The sequence below is a fragment of the Oreochromis niloticus genome, linkage group LG7 (genome assembly GCF_001858045.2).
Source record: "Oreochromis niloticus isolate F11D_XX linkage group LG7, O_niloticus_UMD_NMBU, whole genome shotgun sequence".
Classification (NCBI taxonomy): domain Eukaryota; kingdom Metazoa; phylum Chordata; class Actinopteri; order Cichliformes; family Cichlidae; genus Oreochromis; species Oreochromis niloticus.
The window spans coordinates 10,806,022-10,818,979 of record NC_031972.2 but is presented as its reverse complement, the minus strand read 5'-3'; the positions used below and the strand labels follow the sequence as shown (position 1 = coordinate 10,818,979).

General features: G+C 38.5%; 2 protein-coding genes across 6 annotated transcripts in view; both read left to right on the top strand.

Moving 5' to 3' along the window:
- rasgrf2a (Ras protein-specific guanine nucleotide-releasing factor 2a) overlaps positions 1-2,411 on the top strand; it is a 59,022-nt gene extending 56,611 nt beyond the window's left edge. For all 5 annotated transcript variants that reach the window (XM_013276243.3, XM_005457900.4, XM_005457899.4 and 2 more), the window contains one exon: positions 38-2,411. In XM_013276243.3, coding sequence (XP_013131697.1) covers positions 38-133 — 96 coding nt within the window. In that variant the 3' untranslated portion in view covers positions 134-2,411. The remainder of the gene's footprint in view (positions 1-37) is intronic.
- A 1,195-nt stretch (positions 2,412-3,606) lies between these two features.
- Positions 3,607-12,538, top strand: ckmt2a (creatine kinase, mitochondrial 2a (sarcomeric)). The gene is made up of 10 exons (XM_003452968.4): positions 3,607-3,703; positions 5,218-5,394; positions 7,936-8,134; positions 8,636-8,731; positions 8,826-9,047; positions 9,845-9,930; positions 10,182-10,305; positions 11,313-11,447; positions 11,937-12,062; positions 12,182-12,538. Exons 2-10 carry the CDS (start codon positions 5,252-5,254, stop codon positions 12,296-12,298), a joined length of 1,248 nt encoding a protein of 415 aa, XP_003453016.1. The 5' UTR covers positions 3,607-3,703; positions 5,218-5,251; the 3' UTR covers positions 12,299-12,538.
- The last annotated feature ends 420 nt before the right edge of the window (positions 12,539-12,958 follow it).

The window sequence follows — 12,958 nt, the reverse complement described above, 5'->3', positions numbered from 1 at the left end:
CAAATCTTTAAATTTAACCTATCTCATTCCATTCCAGGTGACTCAGTTCCTGCTGGATAAAAGCCTAGTGATTGATGAAGATACCCTTTATGAACTCTCACTCAAGATTGAACCCCGACTGCCACCTGGCTAATTGCATCTTATAAACAGACATATATATACAATTTCTAGCTCAGAGCAACACATTCATTCATTCATTACACAGCAGGGGTTGTTACATAGAATCCCATCAATAACTGCGCTTGGGAAACTCAGGAGAAAATGTGCCTTACTGAAGTGTATATTTAGTGAGCAGACTATAAAACAGTGGTAGAGTTCTGTTACCTATTCAAAGTAGCGTGGCGCTACAAAGTAACCAGTTGCTGCTATCATGCGGAAAATACAAAATAATCTGCCTCTGTAGTATTTTACATAAACATTTTAAGATGAGCTCTACATTATTTGCACTATCATGGCCAGATTTACTGCTTAGGAGGCCTGATTCAGCTGACCCCTGATTCACTAGCTCTCTGTGCATTATGTGTGTAGTAAGACCCCATGTTTTTGCTGTGGTAGTGTCCAAGGGTCCCCACAATTTACACAATTTGTAAAGAAACATTGTAGCTCCATATTTAAAAGCTGTTGAAGAGCAGCACTTAAACAGTTTAATTGCTTCATATCTCCACTGTTATAATAATAATAAGAAGAAGAACAATAATAATAATAATAATAACAATAATAGCAATAAAAAATTTAAATGTCTCTTCACTGGATCTAAGGGGCCCAGTAAATCACAACAGTTGCCTCAAGGTGCTTTATATTTTCGGGTAAGGACCCTACAATAATACAGAGAAAACCTCAACAATCAGACCCCCTATGAGCAAGCACTTTTGCGACAGTGGGAAGGAAAACCTCCCTTTAAACAGGAAGAAACCTCTGGTTTTGCCAGAGGTCAGGGAGGGGCAAATATCTGCAGTGCTGCAGCCAGAGGTTAATAACTAATGATTATCAATCTTCCACAGAACTTGACAGTTGACACATTGCAGTCAGCCAGGTAACGTTCTCCTGGAATTTGCCAAACCCAGACTAATCAGTCTGGCTCCCTGATTGAAAAGTTTCATTCTTCTTCCATAATTCTGTGATAATTATAGGGTCTTTATCATATAATATGTGATAGTGACTTGAGGTGACTGTTGTTGTGATTTGGTGCTGTGTAAGTAAAACCTAATTGAAAAGGGCCAAAACTAATTTTGGTTAAGCGTTTTTTTCTTTTCTTTTTTAATTTTATTAGTTTTTAAATTAATAGAATATATAAAAATGTAAGGAATCATACATATTTAGAATGTAAAATTATAAAGTTATAGTTAGGTTAACTTTAGGTTATAGTTAGTGCATTTTGGTATTGAAGGATACTGTTTCCTCAGTATCACCAGAAAAAAAATCTTAAGTCACTCATGCCTCACCATGTTGAATCAGTTGTCCTTACAACGTATCAGTTTTCTGTAACACAAATCAAATGAACACAAACTAGTTGCTACACAGTAAGTTTGGGGTTGTTGGGGACCCTGTAGCAAGTAATCAAGTAATTGCATAATTGAGTAACTGAGTAAGTCTCTGTGTGTGTGTGTGTGTGTGTGTGTGTGTGTGTGTGTGTGTGTGTGTGTGTGTAGACATACTGGGTTTCCTAAACAGCTGGAGTACATCACATATTTTATCTACTTTAATACTGTCTGTTTCACAGGAGACGTCATCTAACGCTTCACTTTTTATCTTTTTTTAATCTTACGCTATGATAAAAATGAAAAATGAAAGCTTTATGTTCTTACAGTTTCTCTTGCATGTCAGAGCAAAAATCCTTAAAGTTTAAACACATTGCAGGTTTTATGCTCATTACAGTTTTTAAGACATTTTTATTTCTCTTTACAATCAGATCCTGTCTTTTGAGTTTTTTAATGTTTATGATTTTGTACACAAAACTTTTTGAGCTTCACTTTTTGAGAGTTGGATTCAAGAGGTTCTTTCATGCTACAAAAGCATATTGCCACATATCAAGAATATGTGGCACTATTCTTAATAGTTCCCCTCAATGTGATCAATTTTTCATATTCATATTTCAAAGTCTATTGAGTGTATTAGTGAAATAGTAAGATCTTTGCACTATTAATTTATTATTAATTCAAAGATTTTCATTAGACTGTAATTTTGATTATAACATGAATATAGTGTGATTTCCCTTGTACTTTAAATTTTTTGCTTGTTTGATGTCTTTGGGATGGGGTGGGGATGGGTTATTGGGTCTGGGGGCGTATTTATTGCTATTTCAAAGGTCAGGAATCTGCTTTCTTACACTGCTGTATACTTTGAAGTTACAGTTTTGCTAATGTATTCATAAGCTTCAAAATAAAATAAAAAATAAACCATTCAAACTGTAATTCTGATGCACATTGTTATTTTAACAAGCAGAGAGAGCACACATAAAATCATCAAAAAGAAAAAAGTGAACACACATAGTGTTGCCAAAATAAAACTTGCACAGAGACTAATGCAAGTTCACTGAGAAGAGATCACTTGGAAGAATTGAGCATGATTTACTGAGATATAGAAAAATAATGGATTTCAAAATTAGACTCCGATGACCCATCATGGCAGACCGGAATCTCAGCAGTAACAGGATTTAGGACAGGACCCCCCCAAAGTCTAGATGCTGGTGGTTGGTGGTGAAGATGAAGACTGAGGGTCTGTGAGGTTTAGATGGGGAGCAGGTAAGTTGCATGAAGGAGAGCCTGAAAGGGAGAATGACTGAGAGCCCATATTTAAACCATGCAAGGCAGGGGTTGGTGCGAAAGTGTCAGTAAAGAACAGAAGGCAGCCCACCACCCAGGAAAGCAGGCAGATGACTGATTATAGAGCTTAACTGAACATAGGCATCGTAATATAAAATATATAAAAACCTCAAATGCAGATACATGGCACAAAAACAGAAAACCAAATAAAAGGTGGGTTGAAAATTGGGTTGCAGATATGCAGCAACTGTAAGGAAAGCAATTAATTCCCCTCTCGCCCTTGCAGGGGGTCTTTACCCCTACTTCAAGCTCGGGTCCTCTACCAGATTCCTGGGACCTTGAGGGTCCTGCAAAGTATCTTTGCTGTTCCAAAGACTGAATTCTTCTGGACAGAGAGTCTTCTGGGATCTGCTGGAGCTTAATCAAATAAAACAAGCTGTACTGAAGTTTACCCATACCCATGCAGCTTATTAGCTGGCAGTGCATTGGGAGGACAGTACTTGTATACAAAATTCTAGGGTTTATACTGGGAGATCTAGTTGGTATTGGCTAGAGTGAATCTAGTTTAACTACGTATCCACATAGGATTTTCCCACTAAATTTTATCCATGGGATTTTTGTAATGTGCAAATATTGAATGCTCTAACTCAGGGCATGGCTGCTGCTGTACATAGCTCTCATGGTCACAGAAGCGGAACAAGAGATCATTTTCAAATATCAAGGTCAAACTGGACAGTGATATTGGAGCCTTGGTGGTCATGGTTAATCATGGTTCAGCAGAAGCATACTGTACGTCCATTGGCTTATAATTATTTCTTTCTGAACTTTTGATTGGCTCCCACCTTTTAATCCCACATGACGGGGTGGAGCCTTGTGTAAGAGGAGAGTGAAAAGCTGTTTAACAAGAGACCCTGAGCAAGAAGGCAGCAGCTTTTCTACAGGTACTGTATCTCCTTTCTCTTATTTTTCCTACAGAAAGCTTCCATTTGCTTCCAATACTTAGGAAAATTATGGAGCTGGTTGTAGCGCTGGTATTAAAGATCCAGGCTGTATACAAAAAATTTGCATGCTTTTGACATTCAAAATTAATGTGACGAAGTTTAAAAGCTATGGACAAGGAAAGCGGGTGGAATATGAAGCAGGATTTGATGACAATTTCAAGGTGATATGTAGGCAAACAACAACAAGAAGTCTTAAAGAAATGTAGAAAATCAAGGAGAGTCTAAAAATTAAAACAGAGTAGGTGCTTTTTTTTTTTTTTTTTACATGTTTCCAGTTAAAAGGTCACAGCAACCAGGGGAGGGGACAGTGATCTTAGATCCCAGCCTGTAGTGTAATTGCGTGTAATCCCAACTGTAAGATCTCATCATTTTCAGTGTTGGTTAGTAGAGGTGGTTTCTCACAGGCTGATCTCTAGAAAGAACTCTTGCACTCTCTTTCCACCTGTTTTTCATCCTGATACATCAGCTCTCCTACACTTCACCTTCCATCTGCCTATCCCATTTCCTTATGAGGTTGTGGTCTTATGACCAGTTCAGAATGTCACCGTGTGAGCCAGTCATGGCTTGGATCTTGGCACTGAATCCTGGCAGTGCAACCGCCTTCCACCAATCTATAAATACTACGCCCATTGACCCACAGAGTGAACTGCCTTTAACCTACACAGTGAAAGGAAAAGCCTTAGAGTGGGACAAAAGGAGCTCATAAAAATCATGTGACTAACTGAGTGACTTTTAATTTCAGGTCTGATTCGGATTAATAGGACTAACAACGTCCTCACAGCTCCCCTCTATATAAAGACACACTCTCATGGACACAATCCACAGAGGATAAGCTAAAATATGACCTTCCAGGCCAGGTCCATGAAACTAAATGAATTGCTTTTGTGAGACATTTCGACTAAATTAACAAGAATGATTATAAAAGCCATTTCTTCTTGAATAAATGTCTCGTTTTTTTGTTAGCTTATGGCTGACTTCTATCTGTTAAATAGCAAAGCATTAGTGGTCATATGAAACCTGCTATTCATACTGTGATAATAACACCTCCCATGGTCTAAGCTTGATATATTATTGAATAAAAATTTTCATGGGTGAAAAGTCATTAGATAAGGGCAAGTTAGGCCTAGATTGTTCTGGGTATCCTACCCTAATCTTTAGAACTCTCACTACAATCACATCCCAATCCTCAGCACTAACCCTGACCTGATCCTTTTTTGGATTTTTTTCTCAGTGTACATCAGCAGTTTTATTCTACATCCCAAAACTATAACATCATGACAATGTGATTGCAATGCTAAATTTCCACCAACATTTATTATGATGATTCAGGAACACCACAACATGAGAATACTAGATACACATCAGGTGTCCATTTCCACTTTGCCTATACATGTATATGTTAGTACCATTCACAAGTCATCAACAAAATCTTGCTTTTGTGTTTTTATATGTAGTCCTTTTGCTACTGAAATCCCAACTAGCAGAAAGATGGCAAGCTCTTTCACACGCCTGATCTCCAAGCGCAATACAGCTGTGCTGTTGGCCGGCTTGGGTGCAGGAACTGCTGGATTCTTGTTGAGTGAAAACAGTTCTCTAGCTGCTGAGGCAAAGAAGAAGCTTTACCCTCCCAGGTAAGACAGGTCAACATTAGCACCACTAATGCCACCAAGGGGTGACCAGTTGTAAAAAGAACTTGGTTGGCTAGAAATCTGTTAGAAAATTACCATTTGGCTTCCTTGCTCTATGACCTTAGTAGTTTTTTATTTTTTGAAGAATTTATGATCTCAGTGCAACTAAAGCTTTATTTTGTAAAATATGACTAGAATTTAAAAAAGGAGGATAAAACCAGGCTTGCTCTAAGATTGAACCTACATTACCTTGTTATTGACAGGTTGTTACAGTATATTTACACATTGTTCAGTCACATCTGCCCCTCACTGGCTACATATGGCAGGGGTGTCCAACTTCAGGCCTCAATGGCCTGTGTCCTGCCAGTTTTAGATATCATTCTGGGTCAGCACACCTGAATTAAATGATTAGTTCATTACCAGGCCTCTGGAGAACCTTAAGACATGTTGAGGCCATTTATATAGCCCTATAAATCAGCTATGTTGGACCAAGGACACATCTAAAACCTCCAGGAAACCTGCTCTTGAGGCCTGGAGTTGGACACCCCTGACGAATGGTTTCAAAATACCAAGTGGCAAATGATACAATTCAACTAGTTAATCTATGGGCATGTCTGGAAGACATGAAGTTCCTGGATGACATTCCAAAGTTAGACAAAACTAAGGTTATTTTACTCTTTTTGAGTTTTTCTTTTTGAGACTCTTCTGAGCAGTGCTGATTTTCTAACACTGGAAAATAATATTCCAGTGTTAGAAAATCAGCACTGCTCAGTGTTAGTCATTGTTAATCTTCAAAACTGACTAGGTTACTTTTAAAAATATAACACTGTCAAAAGTGTTCATTTAACACTCAACAGTGTTATATTTAACACTCAGAGTGGACTCATAGACACTCTCTAGTGTCAATTTAACACTGGAGATTTTGCTGTGTAGGGTGTTTACCCTACAATATAAAGTGCCTTCAAGCATGAGTTGGTACTACACAAATAAAACTGAATTGAATAGAATGATGTCACAGTGGCTTTGTACATCTTTCATATACATTCTATGCTTAAGCAAGAAGAAAGACGGTGAAAAGTGAGGTGATGATGAGGTTACATCATAGGAACAGATGACAATAAGAGATGTGAGGATTGAGCAAAAAGTTCTTTCTGCAGTAGATAGATGACCTTGACCAGTCAGTGAGTAGGTATTAGACTGCAATTATCTCCCTTAAAAACAGACAGACCAACTACATGCCTCACATCACTTGCACATTTCATAAGAATGACTTACTACAAAATGTTTCCATAACAGAAATAAGCGGAAGGTGACATCACTAGACTATTTATGAACCGATTCATGTGTTCAAAGTAAAAGTACCCTGCATACTGTTTTGTATTTTCTATATAACTAGTTATTGTTTCACAGCAATTTCCCAACTTCTGAGATGAATAAGGGCTATCTGATGTCATCTTATGCACGGAGCCTGCAGCATTAATAAACATTAATGTGTGGATTGTGTCAGCACAGTCCAACTAAACATCTGAGAGTTTCAAAGAGTACACAAGGTCATGTCAGATAAGCTGGCGATGTCTTGCCAGATCAGCGACGCTCTCACATTTCATCTGGGTTACCTTTGGCTCACTCTCACTTACTCTTCACACTGTATTTTATGCTCTCCCCTTTTACTGCCTTTACCCACTCATCCTATACATACATACAGTACACTTGCTTCTCTGGTGGCTGAAGATAGATTTTTCTGATAGTGTGCTCATATTTAGGCTCCAGGATACATTTGGAATGATTAGATGCCTACTTAGTGCCACTGCATGCTGGATCAGAATCTAAAAGCACCTTAAGTTCCTAATGGTTTTACACAATATAAAGATTCAGAATTTAGCCACTGTATCCATATACTCTTTGTCCAATATTAGATTCCTGATATTGATGAACTCTCTGATTCCAGAGCTGTAGGTACACTTACCCCCTAAATGGCAGACAAGTTTAGCAGCTAGTTGAGGACAAATGGGAGCCAGCAGTAGCTGTTATCAACCTCTGGCTATCTTTCATTGCATGTCTTTTGTTTTGTCAAATGGCTGCCCCTCCCTGAACCTGGTTCTGCTGGGGATTTCTTCCGGTTAAAAGGGAGTTTTTCCTTTCTACTGTTGCCAAGTGCTTGCTTAGATAGGGTCATCTTATTGTTAGGGTTTTTCTCTATTATTGTATGGTCTTTACCTTATAATATAAAGTGTCTTGAGGTGACTGCTGTTGTGATTTGGTGCTATACAAATAAATAAATAAAAACCCCTAAGTTAGCAAAATAAAAGAACAACAATAACCCCAAACCAACAATGTACACATCAAATTGTCTATTTTCTTACAAATGAGATTTGTCCAGGTTAACCAGCTGGTATTCTGTACCACGGTTATATGCTAGATCAGCACTGAATACGTTGAAGGGAAAATTATGTTGTCCACATTAGCTAGAGTAAGAAGGAATATTAGACTGGGTGTAGTAACTCTCAAAACTTTTAAATTTCTCCAATCCTTCTTCTCTTGAAGCTCTGATTACCCTGACCTGAGGAAACACAACAACTGCATGGCCTCTGCTCTTACTCCAGCCATTTATGCCAAATTGAGGGACAAAGTCACCCCCAACAACTGGACCCTTGACCAGTGCATCCAAACGGGAGTCGACAACCCTGGACACCCTTTCATCAAGACAGTGGGTTGCGTGGCTGGTGACGAGGAGAGCTATGAGGTAAAACAAAGTAGGTTTTGTTTAAATTATCCACTGAATAACCCATGCTTATCTTAATAATAATCAGTATATTGATTAATTGTAAATCTGGTAATACGTGAGAACTAAAAAACTGAGGCAGTAAGGTTAAAAAAACATGCCTCATATCACTTGCACATTTCATAAGAATTACTCACTACAAAATGTTTCGACAACAGAAGAAAGCGGAAGACTTTTTACGAACTGATTCACATGTTCATAGCCTAAGTATCATGCATAGTGTCAGAAATGATGTGTCATTATACAGAGTGTAGTACCTGAATGAATGTATGGTTGGAACAGTCTCTTTTTTTTTTTCGTTAAGCCAGTAACTGATGATTCTTTGTCATACAGCTGATGATTGTCCTTATTGTAAAGGTGCAGTTCCACACCATCTATATCATAAGACATCAACTGTCAAAGTAAACTTCTGACTTCCTGAAACAAACCCACACTGCTGACTTTGTTTGCTGCTGCTTCCAGGTGTTTGCTGAGCTCTTTGACCCTGTCATCAAAGACAGACATAATGGCTATGACCCCAGAGTCATGAAACATCCTACTGACCTGGATGCCTCCAAGGTTAGACCATAGCTTCTTGCCACTATAATTTCAGTGCATCCATGTTCGATTTCTACACGTATGAAACACTTTTTTTTGCCTTTGTCCTTTCCAGATAACCCACGGCATGTTTGATGAGAATTATGTTCTGTCATCCCGGGTGCGTACTGGCCGTAGTATCCGCGGGCTTAGCCTCCCCCCAGCCTGTTCGAGGGCTGAACGCCGTGAGGTGGAGCGGGTGGCAGTGACAGCCCTAGCTGGCCTTAAAGGAGACCTGGCTGGACGCTACTACAGCCTAGGAGACATGACGGACAAGGAGCAGCAGCAACTTATTGATGTCAGTTAATCATTTCAGAGAAATGTATACTCTTTCCTTTACATTTAAACTTATGATTTAATGTTATTTTTAATTATTATTTTGTGTGAATGGTACATTTAAAATGGTAAATTTAGAGATTTGTGGGGTGAAAAAAAAGAGAGATTTATGGGGTGGATATTTCTTTGGCACCCAGCACTTTGTTGGGTATCAGTTTAGATTACTGGTTAAACAGGCACCATATGCCTTACAGCTGAAATGCAGTGGCTTCATTTCAGTCTAACCTGCAGCCCTTTGCTGTATGTCTTCTCCTTCTCTTTCTCGCCCTCTTTCCTGTCTACTCTTTCCTGCTGAACTGCCAGATAAGGACAAAAATAAATCTTAACAAAATACGTTGTTTAAATAGAGTTTAAAACTTTCCAAACTGAAATAAGGCTTTCAACAGAAGGTGAAGAAACAGCAGCTGTGGCTTTATGTTCAGGTCATCTGCAGGGATATCAACTGACACTGAAATGGGATAAGCTGTACTCTTGCATAATACCACTTTGAACCACAAGATGGTGCAGCAACCCCATGTAGCTTCTGTAAAGGCTGTTCATCTATATATATATTTTTTGAGAATATATTTTTTAAATCCATTTTTTAAAAACAAATCTCATTCCAGCCTCAACAATACCTATTAAAAAAGACCAATGCCCTTTTATATGACTCTGAAATATTTTCATCACCAAATTGTAAAGAAGTCTTTCTTCCCTTTAAAATCTAAAAATATCCCTCTGTTTCCTTCTTGATCCTCCCTTAACCATTCCCACCTGTAGGATCACTTCTTATTTGACAAGCCGGTCTCTCCACTGTTGACATGTGCCTTTATGGCCAGAGACTGGCCAGATGCCAGGGGGATCTGGTATGGTCTATTCAATTCTTGTGCATGTCTGCTGCTGTGTGACCATGTATGAGTTATTATTGTGCCTGTTCCTGGAAACTGAGCCACTAAAACAGCAGGAAGTTTGATGCTGTGTTTTCCATTTGGTGTGCATAGCTTTTTATAAACGCATGGTTTTGCACAGACGACAAGTGTGAATATCAAAGTGCCTCGTGTCATGAGTCATCAGCAGTAATGAAAGACGAGTAGTTTTCTTGTTTTCTTTTCCTCAGGCACAACAATGATAAGACCTTCCTGATCTGGGTGAATGAGGAGGACCACACCAGAGTTATCTCCATGGAGAAGGGCGGCAACATGAAGAGAGTGTTTGAGAGATTCTGCAATGGACTCAAACAGGTACAGTGGAGTGTGATGTCAAACAGAGTAAAGGGATATTATTTTGATAATTAGCCAGTCTTTTCTATGGATACTAATGTTGCTGAGTTGTATCAGACTGAAATATCTCAATAATTACTCGATGTATAAACATTCGTGTTTATACACGAATTGTGTCAAATTTCATATTTGACACATCTTCATTTCAGTCATCAAAAAGGATTATTTTTTGTGACACATTAAATCCACTGTGAGGTGCAAACTCAGCTGTTGTAACTCTGTTTGGCCACTGGTTTAAAAAAATAAATGCATCACACTCCCAAACTGTATATAAAAGATGGGCAAAGCCACCATGCCGTTCCCGACAGGTTTTGATAACGTTTCAGCATTTTAGTCATTGTCATGTTGTTTTTGGGGACCAAAAGAAACCATATTTGGACAAGAGGGTAGAACTTGATAGCTAGTACTACCTAGCTCGATTAGCAGGTTGGACCCATAAACTATTCAAAGAAATTAATTAAATTAATTAGCAGACTTATAAAATGCTAGAATTTCACTCACCAAAATTATGCGTATTGGCTTGATTATGAGCCAGGCTCCAGTGGCCACTAGAGGAACTGCATTTCACTTAATTTAGCTGTGTTACTTCACATGTCAGCGCTATCCAATTTTGGTCATTTGGGGCATCTGAAAACAAGTGTCATTATTCTGAGTCTTTGATCCAGCACTTTGAGTGTTTTTAAAATTCTGTTTATTAATAAATAATTTCTGTTTGATGACTAGTAGTTTACTTACAGTCTACATTTGAAAAAGGGAACAAATATTATATATATTATCTATCTTGACTCATAATAAAAGAAAACTGCATTTATTTCATTATGTACTTATTTTGTTAACATGAAAACTCCTCAAATTTCAAACTTCTCCTTCTCAGCTCTCAATTAAACCGCTGCGAAAAGTGATTATCTTGCTCAACTATTATGTATAGATAAAATGTGATTGGGCAACCATGAACATACTGTTTACAGGTGGAGCACCTGATCCAGGAGAGAGGGTGGGAATTCATGTGGAATGAACGTCTGGGATACATCCTCACGTGTCCGTCCAACCTGGGCACCGGCCTCAGGGCGGGTGTCCATGTACGCCTGCCAAAACTAAGCAAGGTAATATACTGACACTATAACATTAAGTTCCATTCACTGTTATTTAAATATTTTCAATTTACGACAACAGTTGTCTCATGGGGCTATTTTTGTGAATGAGTCATAGTTTGATTAGTTACATCTTCAGCAGCTTTACCTAGAGCCAGTGACAGAGCAGATTATTTTGGTGTTTTGGATCTGATAGTGATAAAAAAACAGATAAAGTCGGTTATCTACAGTGTGGTGTTTCAGTAGTTTCAATCTCCATTTTCAACACAAAAACAACACAAGAGAAAACACAAATCAAATATAGTGTGCTGAACACAGCACCAGCTGACAGAAGCTAATTTTTAAAGGTTTCTATAATCCAAATTCTTCCTCATGATCTCATGTAGAATTTTTTTAAAAAAACAAAAAAACCCCACTTCTATTCATGTTATTATTTCTGTTCTTGAAAAAGAAATCTTTTAATTAAAGTTTCAACATGTTATAAATGATTCCAACTTACAGGACCCACGTTTCAGCAAAATCCTTGACAACCTGCGGCTGCAGAAACGCGGCACAGGGGGAGTCGACACGGCCGCTACTGGTGATACCTTTGACATTTCCAACCTTGACCGTCTGGGCAAATCTGAGGTGAGGATATTCTTTTGTTGCCCTTTGCACAATTTCCTTTTTCATGCTAATAAGCTCACATGCATCAGTTCTATATAACGCCCTGTCTGAGCCACTATTCTGTTGCTGTGTGTTTCTAGGTGGAGCTGGTCCAGTTGGTGGTTGACGGCGTCAACTACCTGATTGAGTGTGAGAAACGCCTGGAAAAAGGCCAGGATATCAAAATCCCATCTCCCATTGTTCAGTTTAGGAAATGAAAACTGAACTCCTCAGTTTCCTAAAGAGGTCAGTGATCTGATCAGTCCTCCCTCTCAAACTGAGCCTGCTAGAGAACCTGAGAGCGACTCCCATCAGCAAGGAGAAAGCATTCTCTTTAAGTTTCCAAGACAGAGTGCATTTCTTTAAGATAAATCATCTTAGGCATGTTCTTTAGAGGAAAACTCTACCTCAAGAAAATTGTAACCCCAAGTTCAATGAATAAACACTATACAACATTTTATTGCTTTCTTTTTTTTTTTTTGCTGTTGTTGTTTTTCACTTTGGCTGAACAATAATGTGTAGAAAGTGGTTCAGCATTCTTTATCTGAAGTAAGAACAGTCTGTTATTTGTATGAAGATAATGTCAGTTTTGTAGTTATTAGATGGCAGTTTTATTTTCCTATCATCATCAGCCACTTTATTAGGTAAACTGTGCTAGTGCTGGGTTGGACACCCTTTTGTCTTCAGAACTGTCTTAATTATTAGTGGCAGAGATTCAAAACAGTGCTAGAAACATTCCTGAGATTTTGGTTCATACTGTCATGATAGCATCAACCAGTTGCTGCAGATTTTCCGGTTGCACGTGATGGTTATAAAGGAATGGACATGGTCAGCAATAATACTCAGGTAGGCTAATGGTGCCCAGTTGGTACTTACGG